Here is a 24750-nt window from a genome sequence, read left to right as displayed (position 1 = left end):
GGCAGGCGTCTTTGTAACAGTCCGCCTGTCACAAAGGAATCTTTTATTATCTCGCGCTTATTGCAGCCACCTTTCGAGTCCCCCGCGACGGAATTTCTTTCGCATCGAAGCGTGACGGGCGGCTCAATGGGTCGCGAAAAAAGTGAAATCTTCTCTTAGGAGAGCGACTTGATTCCCTCTTGGGACTCTCCTTTCGATTCCATTAACTGCTATGGGACAATCAACGTTACTTACCATGGACGTGAAGTAAAACTTCTCGAATTCTCGCTCGTGAAGACGCGCCGACGCCAAGTTCGTCGCTGTGTGCTGCGCGTGCTTCGATAGGATATCCTCGCCTTTCTTGCACAGCCACGATAGTATCTGCAATTTAAAGAACCAAATACATTAATTTAGGTTGCGAAAGTGTCACCGATAGATAACTGAGGATCGGCGATTATCATAAGCAATTTAGTTAATTAAAAGTGGTTTCAAAGCGCTTTCTTCCTTCAAACGAAATAACGGGAATACGTCGAGTTTCGCTCCATTTCGATTATCAATTCGCGCAATTGATGTAACGAGACAATGTTGTGCTCGCAGATCGACGACTCTCGATTAGAGTCACGTCTTACATAATTCTCCTGCAAGAAGATCCCTACCGGTGCTCGCGATATTTCTCGTTACGCAATCGCACGGTCTTCATTATGATGCAATCGAACAATCGTACGACAGGAATGATTCTTTGATAACGATCGGTCTATGTCAAACGCGTGCTCTCGCTCGCTATTGCCACATTTGCCGTCATGCTCCAGAACTTTCAAACAAACGATAGACGTATCGCTTGGGGAATTATTGTTTATGACTTATGACGACTTAATGCGCGCTCTGGTCAAGTTATTAATCGTCCGTACAATGATTTGAACAGTGTACATTTCTGCCGTTGGACAGTTACGAAAAAGTTTGCGGAATGCGTAACAAATCCAATATCTCCGAAATATATTAAGGGGATGCTGGAGTGGTTTGATTTACCGACAGAGTCAGATACCGTTTTTGCGTTTGTAAATCTTATTATTTGCATTTATGTACAAACTAATACCAGACCAGAGTGTAGAATGCATAGTAGAACATTTTCATATAAAAAACATTGAAGTTTGAAGTCTAATTCGTATCGCATTATGTATTGCAATATTTGTAATACATAATGCGATACGAATTAGACTTCAAACCTCAATGTTTTTTATATGAAAATGTTCTACTATGCATTCTACACTCTGGTCTGTTATTAGTTTGTACATAAATGCTACATAATTATTTTGGTTTGTATCTATAATGTGACATATTGAGGTTACGTACCTTGAGGTAAGATTTACAAACCCCCAAAAACTGTATGCGACTCTGTCGGTAAATCAAACCACTCCAGCATCCCTTTAAGGGTTCTGCATTTTCGCACCTTTTGCACTTAAAATTGTCTGTTTCGTGGAAAGATTTGTGTAATCCACAAATTGAACGGCACGTGTACAGATGATCGAAAGCAGCTTGCTATTCCGGCTAAATTAAAGAACAATATGACATCACTGAAACTAAGTTTGTAAGTCTAATAAAAAATAATAGTGAGCAACACACACACTACATGTACTGTATTATGTGTTGATCACTATTATTTCTTATTAGACTTACAAACTTAGTTTCAATGATGCCATATTGTTCTTTCATTTGGCCGGAATAGCGAGCTGCTTCCGATCTGTACACGTAAGCCATTTAATTTGTATATTAAACAAATGTTTCCGCGAACTGACAGTTTTTAGGTTAGAAAGGTGCAAAAGTGCAGAATCACTCCAGCATCCCCTTAAAATATATCGCAGACACTTTTCTGTAATATGATCGACTCACAAGTGGACCTTCGCGTGAACGGAAAGAGATGGTTATAAAACAATGAAGCCGATTATCAAAAGTGACAACAGCAATTTGCAGCAACGTAAGATTAGCTGCATCATGATATTCTGTATAACAGATGTCAATTTTATTATTGTTACTCTCCGTTACGCAGAATAAAATGTCGATTCATAAAAAAAAATCGCGATCAAGATCAATTCAATTCTATTTATCGATTTCGCCGTGCTTTTTCCTAAGCGAGGATTAGCCTCATCTGCATAATCTGACTCATATACGATCTCTGGCTCGATGTCACGGTCGCAATATCTGTCGCGGTCGTTTCACCTGTCACGCGCATGCCGTCGTAGACCAACGCGCGTTTCTTGAAGGGAATTTACGACGACGACGCGCACGTCGAAGATCCTGCTGATAATTAGATCGCCTCTACGTGCGCGTCGCGCGTGATAAATGGCTAATCGTCCCACCGCGACGCACGAGCAAGCGAAAAATACGCGGGGATAATTAACGGCAGCCGCCGGAGAACGCACCGCGAAGGAAAGTGGACGATGCTGGCCGGGAAAACATTGAGTGAAAAAGAGAGAGGGAAGAGCAAAAAGGGAGCATTGATCTGTCGCGCGTCTAGATTTAAACTAAAATCTATTAAGCTAATAAGAATTCTTCAATGTCGCCAGCGGCAATTAACAATGGCCAAGGAAACACCGACGTTGCAAAATATATTAAGCTTTGCCCGACGAGAAAACTATCAATTTTCAAACGTCATTCAAAAATTAATTATCGCCGATTTTCGCCGGCTTAGAATGTTTCTCGCGAGGAACTGAAACGACACCTCATTCCGATATGTTAGGTCTGTTCTTTCCAGTTGGACTTGCTGCGCCAGTTGAGAGCTTATCTTTCTCTTTCCAATGTAGAAGCAAGAAGATAAACTCTGAACTAGTGCAGCCAGTTGTTCACAGCTGAAAAGAACTGACACCTTATCCGCGGCACGCGAGATCGCGTCCGAGATGAAATGAAGATGAACGTCGGGATGCTCGTCGACGACGTTTGCAGATACGCGACAGAGGCTGTGCACACAGGGGCGTCAGAAGCGAGGAAGAGGGGGACTGTGCGAAGAGGAAGGTGGACCTCTCGGAGGAGCATGGTCGGGCCCCGAGGAGAAACGGAAACCGCTTCGATCATAAGCAAACCGTGGGCTTATTTGGGTCACTGGGCCGCGTTAGGTGAGCCGCCGATCGAATGTCGTGCATACGGGCTCCGTACAACATGCGGATCCTTGGAGTGTGCAAACCGCTTGTCTGCGGGATGGTAATGTGGGAGCGGGCAGCGAATTTCGCGTATCGCCTTCGGATCGTGTACGATTTATCTCACGCATAGATCGCGCCCGAGAATCACGCACACGCCGCCGCGATTTCTAGGTAAATATGCGAAAAACGGATACGCGCGATGTGGCATTGTGCAGATTAGAAAATGGTATTTATGTCTCGTGCGGTGGCCAACTCGTACGCGCGAGCGTTTCATTTCGCCGAACGCACGCGACGATATCGCAAGGATGCGAAAGAGATATGAAATAAACGTCGCGCCCCTGTTTTCTAATAAACAGTTTTCTCTGATCAAAGCGATATTACGCAATCGAAGGCAGTGTAGTTTCATTGAAAGAAAGAAATAAATCGCGCGGGAAAGAATGGCTGCTCGACCGTGGTAAATCACTTGCGAAAAAGAATAATTGCGGCACAGAAAGGCCGACTTCTTTTTTCACTAAATGCAGATACGTCGAGACGAGCACCGGACGTTTTTGCAACTTCTTGACTGCGAACGTTGAGTTATCGATCGGTCGGGGAGGCAAACGTGGGAAATGAAAGTTAAATCACGCGCTAACTAATGTACACACTCCGCGCCGGTCATAAAAAGATTATAATATATCATCATCCGGGAATTATATTCATTAAGTGCCGCCGGTATTTAAAGCGGGCGTACGAATATTTCATGCGCGACGCGACCGGAGCGTGACGCTCAACCCAATTACGAATTTTTCGGATCCTCTCCCCCGAGCGCGAGAAGACATCTCGTGTCGCGCCGATCGAAAGTATCGGGTTATCGAGCGGCGCACAGACGTGGGAAGTAAAAACTAAGCCATGCGTGCCAGAGTGACGTGCATCCCGCGCTCGTTGCAATATTAACGTTGTAAATCATCGCGCCGGAGCTGCACTCATCGACATTAGCGAAGGCGATCGCTCTCGACGTCGCACATTCCGGAGAGAAATCGTAAGAACCGCGAGATCATAAGAAGCGAGACGTACGATGAGCATCTCGTTATCATCATACATTTTCCCTCCCTTCTCCCTCGATCCTCGCTTGATCCTGTCGGCGATAGATATAATCGTGGGCAATTTTGTCAGCTTTTCTGGTTTATTACACTCGCGGCGTCTCTAACAACGTGGCTCGGCCGAAATAAAAACACACGATGCAGAATCCGAAATGGAAGCAACGTGTCCGTACGAAATGAACTTTCAAAAGGTTCTACAAACTCGTGCGATTATAAATATTCACCGCGAGTGGAAAGTATTGCGAGAACTGTAAGGCCTTTTGCCACAGAGTTGATGCTAATTCCCGTCCTGCGGCGAGCGCGGTGTCCCGATGTCGACTGTGGAGAGTTGTCGGCGCAAAGTGGAAAAAAGTCACACTGGCGCACTAAAAAAGTCACTTGCATCGATTTGAATATCATTAATGAAGCCGATACGCCACTCGACTATTACTACCGAAACGATCCTCGTAAGATGCAACGCCGGCTCTCGTGTCGTCCCGTTAAGGGAAAGATACACGGAAATCTCTTCGATCATAAGCAGACCTTAGGTTATACGGGTCACTGGGCCGTGCTAAGTGAACGACGATCAAATACCGTAAACACGTGTGCGCGCGTGTAGCGTGTATACGTGTGCGTGAGCGTGGTAAGGTGAGTCAGGTGCGAGCGTGCAAACGAACGTTGCACCGAGTCGCCTCCTCCTCCTCCTCCATCATCACCACCACCTTCTCTCTCCCTCGCCGCAGCATGCAGCGATCTCACGCGTCGCGACCTCGACGTGGACCGCGTGCGTTTTATCTCACCTCCACACGCCAAAGCGTGCAAACGCGCGCACGAGCGTGCACGCCTAACGGGCGATAGGTATTTAGGTTCCGTCGTGGCGCGCGGCTCTCTACCGAGCAGCGCTTCCGCATCTGCGGCGCATCTTCTCACGCGCGCGTGGACCCGCGCGATCGCTTATCGCTTATGGAAAACGCGGCGTGTTCGATTCGATACCCCGGGCCGCGATGGTGTCGTTATGACTCCGCCGGCTACAACGCCGGCCAATTACTGATACCGTGTACGTTTGGAGGAAAGAATGACGCGGACCGCAAGCACGTGGGAGTGGGTGACGCGTTCGACCACCTGGTCCACAATATATGCACGAGAGAGTTGAATAGGTTGAATAGCCTTTCGGATAAATCGTCGCTTGGCGCACGAAAAGGCGTATCTCGATAGCGATTGTTTGGCTGTAGAACCGTGCTTGGAAAATTTAGGCGCTGTATATCAAATAGGAGGACACATTTACATCGCTTTACGTTCTCCAAATTGGAGGGGATTATCAATGGAAGCAAATTATCGCGTGACAAATACCCCGAGGATAAGTTTGACGCAACGCCCAGTAATTGAATAAACAGTGCAAAGCAACGGTGGTACTTTGTACGATTACTTAAAGATACCTATTATTTTGTTGTAACTCGAGAGTGCTAATGACTATTCTCTCTGGAAGCAACAATTTAAAGTTTAAGAAATTTTCATCAAACACCGATTATTAGAACGTGAAGCACCCAAGTCTCCGGTGAATTAGGTATAAGTACAGTGCTATCCGTCACGTGTTTTATTTTCTCGTGCATCAATAAAAAGGATATTGTTATCGCGTCGAATAGTCATAAGTATCTCCGTATCCCGCTTAATTACCTGGGCGTACACGCGAAAGTAAACCGTGCACGCGAGAGCTAATTCGATCGAAAGTATCCCGAGTTTTTGCGAGCAGAGGTGCTTTTATTCAGGCGGATACCGAAGCGAGACGCGCACGATTCTCCGCGCTTCCTCTCACCTCGCGATGAAGACCTTCGTCGCGGTAACGACGTACCTTCCTGAAACCTGCGTTTTACGACACCGCCTCGTTTGAGTTTCGGGACGCGAGCCTCGTTTTATCGTCCCAGATTCGCGCGGCGGCACGGCGCGTCGGCGAACGAAAGGAAAGAGGACGACGAACCAGGAACACGATCGCTTAGCTCGGAGGGCTGCCGAGACCCGAATTTTTATTCGCGATGACAGAACTATCCGCGCCGGTTCGCATGCCACTTTCTTACGGCCGATCGTATGCGTTACGAATTAACACGTCGCACTTAATGCACGCGATTGGCGCATCCTGATTTTAGCGAATCCTCGAGACGATCGTAAACTGACGTTGCTTCGGCAGCGAATAGAGACACGCATAGACTGCACCCGGCAGACATTCGCACGAGTTGCCGATGCGCGAAATGGGCGTGCAACCTTCTTACGAGAAGCCCAACGATTTAACAATTCGAAGAATGGATTCATCGAATCGTCGAGTTCGACGTATGGTTAGTTTGAATTTTCGAGATACCCGAGGACTGATTAAAAAGCGAATGGCGCGGTCGCCGATTTGTCGACAGAGAGACTCGTCGCCGGCATTCAAAGCGCGATTAATTGAAAGTTTCACCCTCGACGAGTAGCTCCGCAATTTATCTTCGTCCACGTGACGCACGCCTATTCCCGCTGAATGCGCCACGAATATTCGACGAGATGCCTCTCGACCGCGATCTAACGAGCAAAATTAACACCTAATTTTAAGCCGCACACCTGAAAGTGTTAGGTGTATACACAATCAATTAACCCGCGAAGGTTCAGAATGCCTAACTGTTCACGACAGATACCAGTTCAAGCTTCTGACTGAAATCAGCGTGTAAGATTATTAACCCAGTAATGAATTTTCCACTAAACAGGTTTCACTCCAAGGGCGTAAATTAACGCTGGAGCCAGCAGAAGGTGCCTATTAATTCAGCAGAAACCCCACTGTCTCATATTAGGAGCCTCTCTCATCATAGGGGACTTTCCTCAATGTATAAAATAGATTTAATTTATGTTATATAATTAAATATTAATTATGCACGATCAAACGTTTTTTGGCAGCCAGTTTAGCAAACTCATGCGAATCACGAGGCGCTAATAAACTCGACTACAATAAAGCCGCGATGTAGCTAAAATGTTCCCCAGAAAATTGATCAGAGAAGAACTTTATAATATCGTGGCGTCCCGTGGAGCCGGGAAGGATTGATTGCCAATGGAGAACAATCGAGAGGAGCGAGGCGCCGTTCGAGAGGGACTGTGCAGTGTGAGGTTCGACGCGCGATTTATTCGTTCGGCCATTTTTCGCGCTTTGACGTTGATACCATCTCACTATGGGACACGCGGTTTGTTTCTCCGATCTGTACGCCGCGAACCCGGCCAGGATTAATGGCCCGACGCGGTCGATCGCCGGTGCGGGTCGCCCACGCGAGAATCCGCAATTCGCTATCGTTCAAAGTTTGATTTCCGTTTCGCGCGCGACGTATGTCCTGTCAATTGAACCGTAACGTACATAAAATGCGCGTGGACGGTTATCGATATGATCAATTTTGATTGACGCAGTAATTTAGATATCACGTCACTGCAACGAATATTGCGATTGACGAATGAGGGGAAAAAGAGATGAAATATATTATATCTTACTCCAGCGGTGCGATTAGGATTTTAACGTACGCGTAATACGTAATCCGTATTGAAAGATATGAAAAAGTTATTGTATTAATAGTGTCGTCATCATCATAACCGGCTCTGCAGCCCCAAGTGGGCCCTGGCCTTCACAACGAATTGCCTCCATCTGTGGCTCATTATGTGTGTTTGCAACAGTGAATTTTTACGGTGAGGGGTTGTTAGCCTCTCGCCAACCCCCTTTTCGGACGACAGGGATATGTGTGGCAGGATACTCTCGGTAGTTGCCACTTCTCCCCGAGAGAGAGGGAGAGAGAGAGAAAGAGAGGTAGCGTCCGAAAAAACCAGCGGCATCCATGGGTGGATTTGAACTCGGATCTTCTCGTTCATTTGTTTGCTAAGCAGCGCGCACTTCTCTGCGCCACGCTCGCCACACACTGACAGTGTCACAGTGGAAAAATTCGAGAGAGCTATTTCTCTTTCATACGAACGTAGAAATTAAAAAGAATTTCCACCATCTCCAATAATAATCTATCGAAATGACGGAAGCATAAAAAAAATGCTACGAACGTTATGAAATGCGATTATTCCGTTGGGTTTGTGTCAGCCCGCTTAAAATATCGAGCCATGTTTTAAAAGAACAATGTAATAATTTCACGACGATAGTTGCCACGTCACACATGTCCGCCGTATATCAATGAACGGCAACGGTTAATCATTTTCTTGCGACCTGCATCGTAACTCCGAGTCAATCCTCGAGGAACTCGGAAGATCGGATCGCTCGTCGAATCGAATTCCCCGATGCCGCGCAAGCGCGTGCTGTCAAGTTGAACGCGAACTTGACAGCGCGCTATCAGTCAACGGCGAGACGAGATGTGGGAACATCGTGAGATGAGATTTATCGGTGCCGGGTGCCGATCGTGAATAAAATCTGAGGCGGGGATAGCCGCGCGCACGCACCAACGAATATGATATCTTTGGTCTGTCCGGAGATTGATACGCCCGGGACTTAATTCTAAGCGTCGCGGGCGTAATATCGCCACGTATAAATCGCGAGCCGGTGATTAATAGAGCGCGTTCCACACGTCGATCGTTGGTCATCCGGGGAGACAAATTGAAATACTTAATATTCATGAGTTATTCGAGACTTTATCAGAGACCGTAAGGAACGTAGCGCACGCTGCGCGATCGCCCCGTGCGATCGCGGTTTAAGGACTGATGTCGATTTAAAAGGTAAGAGTCGAAATTCGTCTGGACGGCTAGTGACCGAAGGTATCGATGGTAGGACCGGGTATGTACATGTATGCCATACGCGCAATCAACGTCTCAATGAATAATCGCACCGCCAAAGGCTGCTCTTACCACGGTCTCTCTCAGCCTCCTCGTCGCGGAAAAAAAGAAAAGATGGGACTACAAACGAGACTCGGCACGATGATCCGATACACAGGGCAGAGAGTAGGGAAAGAAATCACCGGAGATGACAATCGAGGATAAGGAGAGACGAGCGACGACTTTTAAAGTGTCATAGTTTGCCTTACCGATTTTCTAAATCAATCGCTTGCACATAGGATGGCAATTATCATTGATAATAAGAACATAATGGATTAGACAGCTCTAAGCGCGCGCGCGCGCGCGAGAACATTGAAAGCAAAATGCATTGACATTTGCGTTGAGGCTGTTATTATACGAATGAAAACTGTTACTTGATGTCACCTCATAGAACGCAGTTGATGCTCCACGCAGTTTCTCCATGCAACTATAACTCTGCAATTTGCATAAACATTGATGAAAGCAGACATTATGACGGGTGAATTATAGTTATGGTATTGGCTGTCGGTTTATGCGTGCGAGAAAATAACGTTTTTGTCATAATCATTAACGCGCTTAGGAAGTGAAACGCTCAGTGTGTGGCAACTAGTTAAAGCTTTTATTACGCTATTATAATACTGGCATGAGTCTGCATAACACAAGCATTCGGACTGCGTTACGTAGTTCGATAAAAATCCGGCGACTCCATGTTGCTTTCAATTTATCACCCTGTTTAAACGCCCGGGAATCCGTTAAGCGCACGAAACATTCGTATTTAGATCGTAATATCTCGTAGTCAAACTTAAATGTTGCAGAACGTAAGAAGAGCATAATTTTAGCTAAAAATTATCAGCGCTACGGTCCTCAAATATTAACGTTTCGCACGTCGTGCGAAAATCCACAGATTTTAAGCGAAGCTCCGACGTTCATGTTCATGTACACGGAGAGAATTTTCTCTTCAAATTTACCGTGAAAATGTAATTACACTTGGTATGTAATTATATATTTTACTAGTGAAATGTATGGTAAAATTTCAAAGTACTCTCATAAAGTTCTTGAAAATGCCATGTTGCTCCACGCTCACATGATTTCCAGGATGAATTTTAAGAGAACATTCTCTCCGTGTACGTCAATACTTTCAATGACGCAAATATTATCCACAATTTTACTGCGAAACAATTCTATTAGCACGTAAATTGTATGCACACACAGTAAAAAATCGTGTGTTTAAATGTTAAATAGTTCTTGTGTTACGAAGATTTGATTACCATTTCAAAATGTAAAATTAACATAAAACAGATATATTATTTTCGTAACACTTTTATGTGCTACGTTTATGTTAACAACATAATAACTCGACACTTTATGTACGTCATTTAAAAATTGAATATTATCTCGAGTTCTTTTAACACAACTATTTCACAAAATCAACCGAAACATGTAGTATCGTTCCTTAAAAATTATTTCAACTGTTCTAATTTGTAACTATTCGTACAGTTTACTTATTCTGTCTGCTTTTATTGCATCACACGTAACGTTAAAAGAACATGAACATAAGTGTAAAGTATACAATTAATTAACATTAATAATTTGTTAAAAAGCAACGCGATGAATGTTACTTTAACTTAAAATTTAGAGTGGACTTTTTCGGACGTGTGAACAATGTTTTAACATTAACATTTAATTTTTCACCGTGTATCTGCACGTCGTGCTGCCCTGCATCGCGGAAAATTACCGTATAGCGATCTGATCGAATGTACACGCACCGGCATAAATGCTGTCCCTATCCTTGTGAGGCGCACGCACACAACTATAGAGTCCCTGTAGTTGTGTGCGTGCACCTCACAAGGATAGGGACAGCATTTATGCCGGTGCGTGTACAAAACAGCCGATAATTAATCGATCTACACGCGTTCGTTCAGCGGTGGATACAACGGTGATTCCTAATAGCGTAGTTACGGAACGGACGAGTTCGTCGCGGGACGTCATACATAGTAAATAGATCGGTACGAGACGTCGAAGACAAATGTCATTCCGACGCAGGCCGGCATGCGAGATGCATCGCGACGCGACAGTTATCGGTATCGTTGCTGATCTCGTCGCAGGTGCGCCGCAACGATGGGCCGGTACCACCCCGATCGCGGTTAAACAGGAAAATAAGAAGAAGCCAGCGTGTCGAGAAGTGCTCGGCGCGCACCAAGGAGAGGCGCACCAAGTAATGAGGATACAATTTACTCCTAATAAGAAGATACGCATCATATTTTACGAGCGGACTCCTCGCTTCCGCACAACCGTGTACAACGTTCCCCGTCATAAACCCGTTGCGCATACAGTCCTGGCCATTAAAAGGCGCGAATGTCTTAACGAGCGGATCCATAAGGACAACACAATCCTCAAGTTGCCGATATTCTCCGCGAGCGAGTAACGAAGTCCCACCGTTTTTGCAACCTGCTTTAGCGATAAGGCGGCAATCGAGGCGGATATGCGCGCGAAATTACATATCCTGCAAGATATGTGATTTCTCCCTTAAAGCAATCGAGATCCTAATTAGAGAGGCCCCGAGGTGAGGGGGAAGAGTCGAGCGTATCCGATTCTCCGCTCGTTCTAAGACCAATTCTAGAAAAGATGGAGAAAGAGGGAGGAGGGAACGATAGACGAAAATGTGACTCGCGCCGAACTCGGCAAGTTAGATAAAAGCGGTCCTTCATTAATCGCTCTATTAAACTTGCGGTATCGGCGTGCTCATCGGGACCGTCCGCTCTAATGGCATCTCCCGGCTGCATTTCTACTAGCGAGTCTATCGATGGAAGCGATTCGAGCGAGGGAACTGCTTTCAGTGTGTACAGGGGGAGGTAGACGCCAACTGATTACGCAGCCACGAAGAAAGGGACTGCGCGGCCCGGTGTGTAACATACACGGAGGAAAGGGGTCTCTACGGAGAGAGCCGAGATTATAGTTATTACTGTAATAAAGATACATGGTTTGTTTGTACTCCGATCCGAGAAGAGAAGGGCTGCCCCGTTCCCGGCTGGCCAGGTTTGTTACGATTTATTTGCCCGCGAGCCGAGGAAGTATTACCGGCGAGACCGACGCGATGTTAAAATCTCGATACCATCAACTCGTTCGAGCCTTTCTTTCGAATAATTTGTCAAGAGATTCGTACGCTTGTAAAATAACTCCGAGTGCGGAGTTCTCGGATAATGGGGGTATCTGTTCTCATTGCTCCTTTTCATCGGCTCAATGCGGCTACGTAGATTGCATGTATAATTGCGTAGGTACATAAACGCGCGCTCAATTGAGTCAGTATGAAAGTGGTATCGCGTTCTCTCTATATATAAATTATTCGCCGAAAGCGTTTTACCGAAGATTAAGCTCTTAAAGAAGAATCCCATTCGCGATACGTTCGAGCTCGTAAAGTATCACTCGCGCGTCGTTACACGGGAGCGAGAGTTTTGTTGAAAATCTAATTTACAACCGCAGATTGCGATCGTGCAGATTACGGGTTATGGATTACAGATTACAGGTTACAGACGCTCGTTACGACGGTCTGCCGGTTGTTCGCGGGTTCTAATTTGCGGCGCAAAAAAAGACGTCGGTGCCATCTCCGATTCCGATAGAAACCGAGTCCTTATCTGCTCGCCGCCGCCCGTTAATCGATTGCGTTCGTTCTGTTTATCGGCGGTTACACGACGCTCGGCCGGCCGATGACAACATTTTTCCCCGACAAAGTCTTCCCATGGGAACGCTCAGCTGGTCTCGCCCCATAAAATGCACCGTCACCTCGCGCTAGTACCGAAAACGGGATACCGTTCGGGTCGACGGACTTATGAAAGGACGTCGACAATCCCGAAACTAAGGTGCCCCTTTCTCTCTTCAGTCGCGTCGGCAATTCCAATCTGATAAATATCGACAGGCTCTCCTCCGCTGTACCAAATGCAGAAATTCTCACGAGTGCGTAGAAAAGAAATCAACGTTTATTCCCATCAACAAAGATTCTATTTCTTTTGCAAATTGAGTTAAATCAGGACCAGTAAAAAGTCACGAGAAATGAGAAGCCCATCAGGTCCAAGGCAAGATAGCCAAACGATTCTTTTTCATTTCTATTTTCGATTTCTTCTTATTTTTACGTCATACGGTAACTTTTATAACGTTAAGCGAGTGTTTTTACACCCTTTAAATAAATTAATACGTTTTTGTTTTAAGTAAATTCGTAACGGAGAATGCTGCCAAAGCTATTATGGAAAGATTTAGAAGTTCGAGAATTATGACGTTCAATTTTTGTTGCTTTACTTAGCGGGGCACACTTGCGACGTTATCTTGGGCGCATTCTGCATTTGTCATTTATCTTTGTCAGTCTAAGTGACCAAAGCGATCGATCATAATCGCAAGAGGGCCTTGGCTGACAATTAACGGATCAACATTTGCAATAAAGTGTCTCCCAGGTTCTAGGGACAACCTATATAATCTAAGCGATATTAAAGCTCGACTCCACCCTAATGCACACCGTCAAGTCTCGTCGTTTCTCCTCGTCCGGCCGTTATTTACGACAGAGGCGGATTAAAGAAGCAATTTCAAGGAACGCGAAGCGAAGCGAGAGACGCTATCAACGTGCGACACAGCGTTCCCTCGATAAGATAAGGCCGCGTGTAACAGGACCACTTATGTGACGGCTGTTTAAGCTGCGCAATGCCAATGCCCGAGCGTGAAAACTAATTACACATGTATACACGTTTACACGCTCGACGCGACGGTTTCACGGTGTTCGCTTTTCCTGTTTACAAAACGGCGTTTAGCGTGAATAGGGGCTTATTGTTCGAGATGTGTCGCCCTTTCAGTCGTGCAGTGAGACAGCTCCTTATTTCGTGTGCGCGACGTGCTGTAATAATTCTTATCATTTTTCTATCGCGCGATATCGCTCGCTTTCACGGAAGGCGAAAATTAGAATACCGATTCAGAATTCTGACGAGGGCAACTTGAAAGGACGACGAGAAAGAGGAAAATAAAGCGTCAAATCCCATTAATCATAAATGTAGAAAATTAAAGGAACTAATTATTTTCCATTCACTCTATTCTAATTCGATATGCTCGTGACTCTATTTTGATTCTTTGAAAAGCAGATCTTCTCCTCTTACAAAACACGTTTCGAAACCTAAGAATCATCGAAACCTAAGAACCTAAGAATCATCGAGACGAAATTACGAGTATGCAAATGATTCCTGCTTCCTAATTTTGCCTTCCGAACACGGAAGACAAAATTAGAATACCAACTCATAATTCTGACGAGGACAACTTGAAAGGACGACAAGAAAGAGGGAAATAAAGCGTCACATTTAGAGAAGGAACTAATTATTTTCCATTTACTCTATTCTAACTCGATATAGTCGTAACTCTATTTTGATTCGTTGAAAAGTAGATCTTCTCCTCTTACAAAACACGTTTCGGAACCTAAGAATCATCGAGACGAAATTACGAGTATGCAAATGATTCCTGCTGCGTCGTTACGTTGCCCAATCACATTGGCATCAATCGATCCATCGCTGCCTCCACACAAATCATGAGTTTCACCGGAGATTATCTGCGTCATACTCGCTCGATGCAACGATCGAGCCACTTTCGTTATCCAACGAACAATCTGCGCGACGTGGCCGAGCAGGGTACCTGCCGGAAAACTCGCGACCGCCGCCGCGACGATTTCCGGTATGGAGTTGGTACGCGCTTTATTCGCGGGCGACATTAACGCCGGGAGAAGAAACGAAACGTGTCTTTAGCCGGCCACTTCGGTGCCATGAATTATTGTCGCGGCACCGGTCGCAGTATATAATTCGCGGCGCGGATAATATATTGCGAAAATCAAACACGGCTGGCAGGTAGTTCGGTGGACAAAAGGCGCCACTGGCGAGGCGTAAATCACTTTAGGAACCTCGGAACGAGAGGGGGGGCCCGCTTCTTCGAATCGTGCCACACCACCTTCCCTCATTTCTGTCTATCTTTTCCCCTTTTTCTCTCGCTTTATGGCACCGGCGGTCTCCCCGCTTTGTTCGGTGAAAAGTTTTTTTTTAAGGGACCACACAGCGCGGTTTCCGGCGACCGCGACGACGCGGAGAACACCTCGAAAAGTCATCACGGCCCGCCGAGGACGAGCGTTCTGCCGGCGGACCGGTCCAACGTCCGAAAACCAAACTCGAGTACCTGTCGCGCCGCCGAGAGTGGCGCGATCGGTATCTCGCCGGCAATCCGTGGAAGGATCCTCGAAGCCGGCCCGTAACACTTTTTTCTCCGAAGCACGTCGCTTATAACAGCCCGAGGGAAGGAGACCGCGTCGATAAAGGATCGGCCGTAAGTCTCGGGCCGGTCGAGAAAAGAGATATCTTCGTTTAATGATACTGGATGTTCCCCGGATAAGCGATACGCGAAGGACGATAAGTAACGGGCGAGCGGGCGCTGTAAATTGTGGGTCATCGAACGTGAAACGCCCCAGAAAGCAACGACGAGCGCGATACTTTCCCCATGACCAATTCATGAATGGAACGCGGATTAATAGCGCGGACTACGGCAACGAACGGCGCGCGAGCTATCGGATACGGCGCATCGAGGTACGTGGACTTTTTTTTTTATCAATTAGATTGTACGACGGCTTGTAATTGAAAGAACGCTCGGACAAAGTAACATTGTTCGGCCGATAGACAGGCAGGGATGCATCATTAATTTAGATGTGGAAATTAATCACTGTCAACGACGATCGGAAATGCACAGGGGGGAAAATAGTCCTACCTTAGAACACCACGCCGTATAAAATTCTTAAGCTACGGAACGTCCACGCGAATCATGATAACCAACCGCTCCGGCTCACTCCGGCTCACTTCGGCTCACTCGTGTCTACGCGTGTCAACGGGGAATCTCCACAAGATATTCCACGGGCCGATATCAGATAGCGGCATATTTTTCAATCGTTCGTCCGTGCGACATTTCAACAGCTCGCCTTACGCCCCGAAGCTCCGGGCGTCCCGGAAAAGCTCGCTCCAACGCAGCAGCGGCGGCCACGTTACTTCCTCGGGCCTCGGTCGTCGAGGGGCCAGTCCGAGCGCGGTGCAACGCATTCGATCGCGCAGAAATGCAACGCGATACGTTCACATATCGTTGACGCTTAACGCCGGGGTTTCCGACTCGCGCGCTACGTCCGTTACCGCACTCGGATGCTGCGGCAGAGAAGGGATCACTGATGCCCGGACTGATCTCAGGTTAAGACGTACCTACCTACGCTACGCTTGGGAACCACGCGCCCCACCTACCGCAATGCACGAGTCCCCTGGCACGTCGTCCCCCGTATACCTTCGATTTTCAAAGATGCATGCGGCGATGAGCGAGATCGAGACGAGACGGCGCGACACAGTCTGATCGCCGCGATTAAAAGTCGCGAGAATTCTGCACTTTCTCTAGATTTCCGCCCGGGTATTTTTTCTTTTCAAATAACGTTCGTCACAGTTGTTTTTACTTAACATATTCATATACGCTCTTTTCTCTTATTGTTATAATAGTGGTAAATGTTTTGCTGTACAGTGATGGACAGAATGGCTGCGACATTTTTTTTTTAATGAGTCAAGGAACGTGCATTTAGATTGAGGATTACGTTTCAAAATCTTCCTCTCTAAGGGATATTTTACTCGACGGCCACTCCGAAACCATTTTGAGCGTTTCCGATCTCTTTCTCGAGTTCCCAAACTCATTCAAAACAAAAGAAGTGTCGCTACCATTCTGTTCATAATTGTACAACTACAAAATAGCTATATTGAAAAATTGACTCATCCGAAGAAATTATTGTTGTTACTTAAGTTATATGCATTATTTAAAGTATTTTCAAGCCGTTAGATTTAAAGTTAATTAATGTGCCTGATTTTACGTTAAAGAATAAGTATGCCTTATTTTGTGCATCGGACTCTTATTCCTTGTACATTAAAACACGCTCGTGAATGCGGACTAACCAAACGCGAATAAGAATCGCAACAACGTGTCGCCTTAAAATATGCGCATAGAAAATTACGTCGCGCTAAACGGATAATGTATTATCATCGCGACTGATCGGCGCTAATGAAAATGTTGTACGAGTACCGTAACGCATATGGCGTTTATTTTACTTGGCGTCAAGATTGCATTCGCAGCAACTGCGGTTACATAATGCTATTACAGGTAAGAAGATATAGCGCCGAGACGGATCTCCCGTTTAAATTCGCGAGTGAAAATCGGAAAAGTAATCCGTCGATTATCACGAAATCGTAGAAGGGTAGAATCGTGGTAGATCGTCGGTAGATTAGCCCCGTGCTCCGCGAACGTCCCGGGACGCAGAGTCGTGCCTGCGGTCGGGCCATGCATACTTAATGACGCGACCGGGTCTCGTAAAGCTATTTCTTGTAATAAGGATCCGCGTCCGGCGAACGGACCTCGAATAAGTATGACCACCGGCAGCGGAGGAGAATCCGAGAACTCGTGCCGCATAATTCACGAGATCGGCCGCGTTCAATATGCAGCACTTTTAGGGAATGCTCTCTTGCCCCCCCCCGCCCCCTCTTTCTTTCCCTCCCGATAGCTGAAAAATAGCAGCGATAGGTCCATGAACCGGATTCCGCGAAGGTCAAGCGCCCTTCCGCGTGAGATTCGCGTAGCGGGGTACCTCGCTTCCCGTGTGAGAACGACCGTCTCATTGTTAACGACGGCCGGATACCGCATTCCGGCTTTAATTAGCCTCGCAGAGTGATTAAACACCCGCGCACGGGAGTTATTAGATCGCAACAAATTTCCAACGTTCCCCCGATTCTTTTAACGAGCACTGTCGGGGTCTTTGGTCCCATCGCGCGCGCGCGTGCGTGCGTTCGCCGGAGTATGAATTAAACATCGTATCGGTACGTTAATGCCGCTCGCCGGCTATGCAATGATAATATGCACTGGCGCCGGTATCTGCGCACGCGGATCGGAGATCTCCCCGGGCGATCGTCCCGGAGACGCGAGTGTGCATACGTAGCTTTGTCCGCGATGAAATTGCAGATGCAGCTACGCGCGGTGATGCAGCGAAACGACGCCGACGGTACCGCGCCGTAGAGATCGGCGTCGATTAGGATCGACAGAGACAACACCGGGCGCAGGAGTAGCGATAATAATGAGCTACTTGCGGCCGATACCGTCGGGAATTTGTCACAGCCCACTTCGTACGTCCCACCTCGCCTCGAGATTAATTATGATAGCATCGCTGCCAAGAAGAGCGCTCTCTTATCCGGAGTCCTCCGCGGCTTCCCGCGCCGCATGCGTCGCCCGAGAGAGTTACAACACCCGAATAATTACGCGCGTTATCATGCGTATCAATTAGACCTTTTTTCCCCCCCACCCCGAACGCCGAGGCAAACGAGAATATCCGTAACAGACGTACGTATGATTTTCGTAATTTCTCTTTTGCGCACGTTCCTTCTCCCCGGGCTCCGGCGAGCGATTCAAAAGGAACCGGCTGATCAAACCGCACGTCCGCTAGTCCCCTCATTTCCAGCGTCTCGCTCTCGCGCAATGACAATTTACTCCGTTTAATTAACGAATCGATTTAATCACCCTAGCAGTCCACCGCGACGAAACGCGGTCTCCGCGCGACGGGGCACCGCGAGTTGAAGAACAGGATCCGCGATGCCATAACCGCGCCTTTACGGCGAGAGTTCCGCGCCTTTACACGTTTTTCGATCGCATAGGAGAGACAGAGATAAATCTTAAAATTAATAAACTTTATGCGCCTGATAAATCTGTCAATTTCATATACTCGAGATGTCAAGTGCGCACAGTAATAAACTTAAACGTGTGCTGAAGAACTTGATGAAATAACGTTATTAAATTTATAATATATATATTATAAATTATGTATGATACATACGTAGAAAAGGTACGACAGAAATACCAAGAGGAAATACAATTCTCTCTAATGCACTTTTATACGCGTCAGACTTCTACATAGAATCCCTGAATGTTTATAGCTTCTGCTCTTAGAGGCTTAATATTCATCCCTGGAAAAGGAGTCAACTGACCGCAGTTGCCGACGAAGGAGAGGAGGTAGAAAGAGCCGGCTTAGGCTGTGAACGACGTGCTTGGCCAGGCATTCATCCTGACGCTGCACTCGGGAGGAGCGATACGCGCGCGCGCGCGCGCGCGTGCGTGCATGGAACACGCGCGTATACGCACGTACGGGCTTACGCACGGACCTGGCAATTAGCATACCAGGGCGTTCCAGGAACCGGCAAGTCATTCCGTTCGTCGTCGATCCGAGAATGCGCCGGGTTCGGTGATTCACTCATCGATTCGCCAACCCTTGAAGTAATAAGTATAGACTTCCATTGATGTGTTCTTACGGGAAAGAAATCACGAGTTCCGCAAAACAAGCGCGCAACGTTGCTTTGGCGAAAATAATGCGAATTCGAACACGCTTGTGGTTCACAACGTATCGTAAGAAAATTTTATTTGTGATCATCTAATAAATGAGTTAACTATCTCTTTCAAAAATAAAAATCTGTCGTATATTCTGTTCATACTGGATGTAGTTGTAGGGTAAAGGCGGGCATTATGGCCAGGCGGGTAATATGGCCACAACGCCCGTATTAAATATTCTAAACATTGATAAACATCGATAATGTATAAAAACCAATTATTGTAGCTATTCTTGAAGTTTGGTAACAAAAATCTCTCTATTTTGTTGTTATTTGTGGTTTGGTGCTTCGTTGTTCTCCATAACCATCAAAATATACACGTTAAAGTGAGACATGGCACTTCCAACTAAGTAAGATTTTCAAATTAAAACAAAATAATTTTGGCTTTTCTCATTACACATTTCAAAACCTGAACCTTAGCTATATTTTTATAATAAATTTATCGTGCTTTGCCCATTATTTTAATAATTATAATGCACATTATTAAATGTATGCTCGGCGGCTAATATGGCCAGCGACAAAGGTAGCTACTATGGCCAGCGAGTACAACAAAGTATAGAGTACGCCAGTGCTGAGAGTGATAACAGCGAAGAAAGAAAATAGTTATTTCTCACAATTTATTAATAAATTGTGAGAGCACGGCGTTACGTAGAGAGAGTGGACATACACATACACATTTCTTAAATGTGTACTCGTATGTTTAAAATATTTCAAAGTTTATGTTCTGTACGATTAAAGTAATACTTTACGATTAAAGTAAATACCTCACTTTTGCAAAATATTACTGTTTTGACTTGTTTTATAGTTGGCCATATTATCCACCCCACATTTAATATGGCCAAAACGCATACTTTCAGATTCTTTTTTTTCTTCGAATATGGATAGATTTTAATTGATCAAAACATTTTGTCATCAAAGCTTATTAAATACACTAGAATTTCAGAAAGTTACAAAATAAAAACCAGCGGTTTGAAAATTATGACCTCAAATCAAAACTATGGCCATAACACCCGCCTTTACCCTATTTTCGATGATTTTGAAATGACGTTTATAATAGAGCTCTTTTCTAAGCGAAACGCGCTGCATACCTTTGCAACAATCCTTTAAACCTCCTCTATGCCTGTTAATAGAATTAATACAGAGGAGATTCTAATACAATAAGAAAGAGTAGAAAAGCTCGAAAAGCATTCGAGTATAGTACGATGCTATATTTTCAGCATGCCTAGCGGCAAATGATCTCTTTATCTTGCGCAACAAATTAGAAAACGAGTTTTGCGAGTGGGCCAGAGCATCCTACGCTAGTTGCAGGGGAAAGACTGTCTGCGAGAGAAGACGATAATGACTACTCCTGGCGAGGAATCCCGCGCAAATTACGACCACGCTTCTGCGATTGCGTTCCCGATCGGCCACGTGTACCGCAATATTCCATGCCGGGCGAGAGTGTCGCAAACGTGTGCGAAGCGTCGTCGCGACAAAGTGGGCATCTATATATACACGTTACGACTGAGGTTACAGCACCGGCAATAAAAGTCGCTCGCGACACCCATCGAGAGGAAAGGGTGGACGGCGAGAGCGTGAACGAGAGAAAAAGAGAAATGTCGCAACGACAATATGGGGGGGAGGAGGGGAGATATATAATTTATATAGGTCTTAAAGGATTGCACAAGAATGTCTGGTCCACCAAGAAAGACGACGGCGCGGTGACGGTGGCGGTAGCGGCGCCTCGTGATTCGACGCGCCTTATCGTCGTGAAAACAACACGTCCAGTACGGAACACAAAGGATCGACAAAGGACCGATCGAGAATCGTGAAACCCGGCGCTGCAATTGCGTTGCGCCGGCCATCGTAATGTCGACCGATAAACTCGATAAGGCCCGAAGATCGATGCGACGTCTGAGTTATCGATCCAATAAAATTTATGCGGACGGGAGGAAGTAAAAGTGATATTCTATAAAATCTTTTAAAAATACAGAGAGGAAAGTCCCCTATTGTGAGATAGGATCCTAATATGGGATAGCGGGGTTTCTGTTCAAATAATACACTGAAAAAAATTTCTGGATGAATATGGACGAATCAGATAATTCCTTTAGGATTTACCAGAATTCCTGTAATCCTACAGAAATTCTGGTAAATCCTAAAGGAATTCTGGTAAATCCTAAAGGAATTATCTGATTCGTCCATATTCAACCAGAAATTTTTTTCAGTGTAGGTATCATTAGTTGATTCTCCACCATGAATTTATTCGCAGCGAAATCTGCTTAGTGGAACATTCATTGTTAGATTGTGTAATCGGTGCCAAGAAAAAATTGTGATTGAATTTGGGTGTTGAAAATCTGCTGTGTCATATTAGAAACCTATCTATCTGAAACTATAAAACTATAAAAGTCGCTATCTCATAATAGAGAGATTTTCCTCTGCAATTAAAGAAAGGCCTATAGCTAATCCTCTCGTTGCATTCTTAAATTAGCTCAAATAAAATTTATAATTTATTTAGCGTATGCAAAAGAGTCCATTTAGATAAGATCTCCGACTTCAGATTTCTATCTGTGCTGTCAATTATAAAAGTTTACAAGTAATTCGATTAACCGGAAGAAAATAATTTCAAATATTGACGCAGATAGTGTCTCCTTTGTCGTCAATTATACAATTTAACGTGCGATTTGGTCTGATAATTCGCGCTTTCATATTTCGTGTCCTCATTTCTTGACAGTGCAAGATCACGCAGTTACAGATCGATTTTGCGATAAAGCCATTACGCGATGATTACTCCGGAAACACTGTAATCTCGCCGTGTGCGCGGGCATTTACGGACGATAAGAGTGGGCAGTGCTCGGGCACAGAAACGCCACATCCAGCACGCGGTCACAATTTCACTCGAAACTTATTTTACTGGATGAATTTATAATATCGAGATCGATTTCGTAGAAAGTTGGTGAAGCACAGATTCCAGATGGCTTCGCGATATGAATGGAAAAACCTCACGGAGCGGTCCGCCCCGAGGGGGGGAAAAAAAAGAAAAAGAACGGCAGGAAGGATGCAATACCCAGCGAAGAACGATCGGAGTTACCTCTATGCTTTGAATCACCGGCTCGACCACAGGAAGCACACTTTCGGACCTCCTTTTTACCGCAATCCGAGCGACGCGGCGGCAGGTATTACGCGATATCGCGGCGGCCACCGCAGATCCGTTCGAGCAGAGGCGAAAGAAAGTCCCCGTGATCGCAATTATATCTCGGTTTCCTCCTGCGAGTTTCCAAGGTTATCAAATAAAACGCCGAGAATCATTAGCAGCACTTTCGTTTAAGTCTTAAGGTTCATTACCGCGAAATCGCGTAATGTCTGTCTCGCGGAGATTACGATCGCGTAATCTGTCTCGAGGGGATTGCGATCGCGTTACGCTTAGACAGCAGCCGGGTTTTTATACCGCGCGACCCCTCGGTCGTTTTCATTTGAATGTAATAGATTCGACGTAATGTACCACCGCAAGTAAGCTTCGAAGAATCAACTATTCGGTACAGCCGGACAAAATTTGTTTGAATTGAAAGAAATCTTCTCTGAATTTTGACCCTGCTAGACTTTTATTTCACTTCAGAGAAATGATTTCTCTACTTCCAAAGTGAAGGCTCCCAAAAAGAAAATATGTAGAAAGAGGGAAGTACCAATGCGAGCCAAAAAATGAACGGAACTCGGTTCTCACAATTTACAATCAAAATTTCTCTTTAATAAGAAAAACGTTTCGACCCTTCTTCGGGTCTTCCTCAGTGAAAACTCGTTTAGACCGAATAAAGCATAAGGCTTCTCCTTTCCTTACTTTAACTCTTTACCTTAAACAAAATTTTATTTGATTGGGACTGGAATTTCTAAGAGAATTTATATCTATTTCTTCAAATCTAGCAGATGTTTTAGAAGTAAATATAAATTTAGTAGATTCAAAGAAACACGATTTCAACGTATCTCATTTGTTTAACCTAACTAAATCTTTTACCTGGGTGTAGCATCAGCTGTAATTTTACGCGATTACTTTGATCAGCTTAATTGGTCCAATATAAATTAGCACTACGGATCACGCTGTTACTTTCGCATTGAATTATCACACGAACGCTTTAAACCTTGCGTATAATCCGCACATTGTAAGAGTACAAAAGACTTGAGCCTCCAAATTTGGACTTATGAGCGCGCTGGTCTCGAGCTGAAGGCCAAATTCCAGCGGTAGCCTCGCTGAGAAAATAATTACACAGTAACAAGAGAGCACGGCAGAACGATGAGTAACGACATCCATGCGGGCAGAAGTATGGCGGTTTAACGTCGGCGAAATATCGCCGGGATTATTCATTGGCCCGCGGTGGACCTGATTGGAGATGAGCGAACTCGATAAGGACCCTCGGGCTTCGCGAAAGAATTTTCAGGTCTGGGAGCAGGTGTCGCGTACAGGCAACCTGTTTCAACACTGGTGAGAGAAGAGAATTTGCAGTTCAGTCTTGTCGTCCCCTACAAGCCAACGAGACGCGATCCAATAAGCTGCTTCGTATAAATTTGCTCTGAGTAATGCACGAAAGCGGGCTGACGATCGTAAGTAAATCTCGCGCGATCGTGAACGTGATACTTTCCTGACGTTGACGAATTAAAAGAAAAAAAGAAGGAAAATACGTATCTGCCGCATTTGTGCACTTTATACATAGATCTTTCTTATAATCACTCAAGCCAAGTTATAAAAGAAACTTTATGACCTGCCTTATTAACACGTCCCACAAAACATTTTGATATACAGCGTATGTATCATGTATATACAGTGTATATGAATTTTTAGTACACAGTACATACATTGGATAGCAAATGTATGTGCGAATGTTACCGGAATAATGTACATAGAAAGTCCTAGGTATGTACATATGTACATGATTTACACATTTTATGTATACATGACGTATATTGATTTGTTATCCATTACAGGTACATGTAGTATATGTACACAAGATATACATGTGCATACACATAGGATGTACATAATTTGTAAATACACGTGCATATAATATACTTAATATGAATGTACATGCCATGTACATACAATGTATGTACACATATGAAATGAACGTAAAATAAAATGTAGGTATACAGGGTGAGTCTTTGCATATCCGACAAAATTTTTGAGAAGGTAGAACGGATCGAGATGAACGGAAAAGTCCTGCACCATTTTGCAATTTTCGTAATAGTTAACAAGTAATTAATTATTAAAAATCGTTGTCTTAGGCCGGCCTACCGCCCAATTCGAGCGCGTGGCAAGATGTGACCGCCCGGCGATCGATATTGCTATGCGCACATCTCGCCACGCGCTCGAATTGGGCGGTAGGC

The 24750-nt window shown here is 45.3% G+C and overlaps 1 protein-coding gene across 2 annotated transcripts in view; it reads right to left on the bottom strand.

Moving 5' to 3' along the window:
• LOC105558695 (puratrophin-1-like) overlaps positions 1-24750 on the bottom strand; it is a 131757-nt gene that overhangs the window by 60278 nt on the left and 46729 nt on the right. For both annotated transcript variants that reach the window (XM_012006523.1, XM_012006524.1), the window contains exon 7: positions 235-360. In XM_012006523.1, coding sequence (XP_011861913.1) covers positions 235-360 — 126 coding nt within the window. The remainder of the gene's footprint in view (positions 1-234; positions 361-24750) is intronic.

Source organism: Vollenhovia emeryi, unplaced genomic scaffold (assembly GCF_000949405.1).
Source record: "Vollenhovia emeryi isolate VEMERY1.0 unplaced genomic scaffold, V.emery_V1.0 DF939319.1, whole genome shotgun sequence".
Lineage (NCBI taxonomy): Eukaryota > Metazoa > Arthropoda > Insecta > Hymenoptera > Formicidae > Vollenhovia > Vollenhovia emeryi.
The sequence above is the reverse complement of the archived record's forward strand: the minus strand, read 5'-3'. Positions and strand labels throughout refer to the sequence as shown.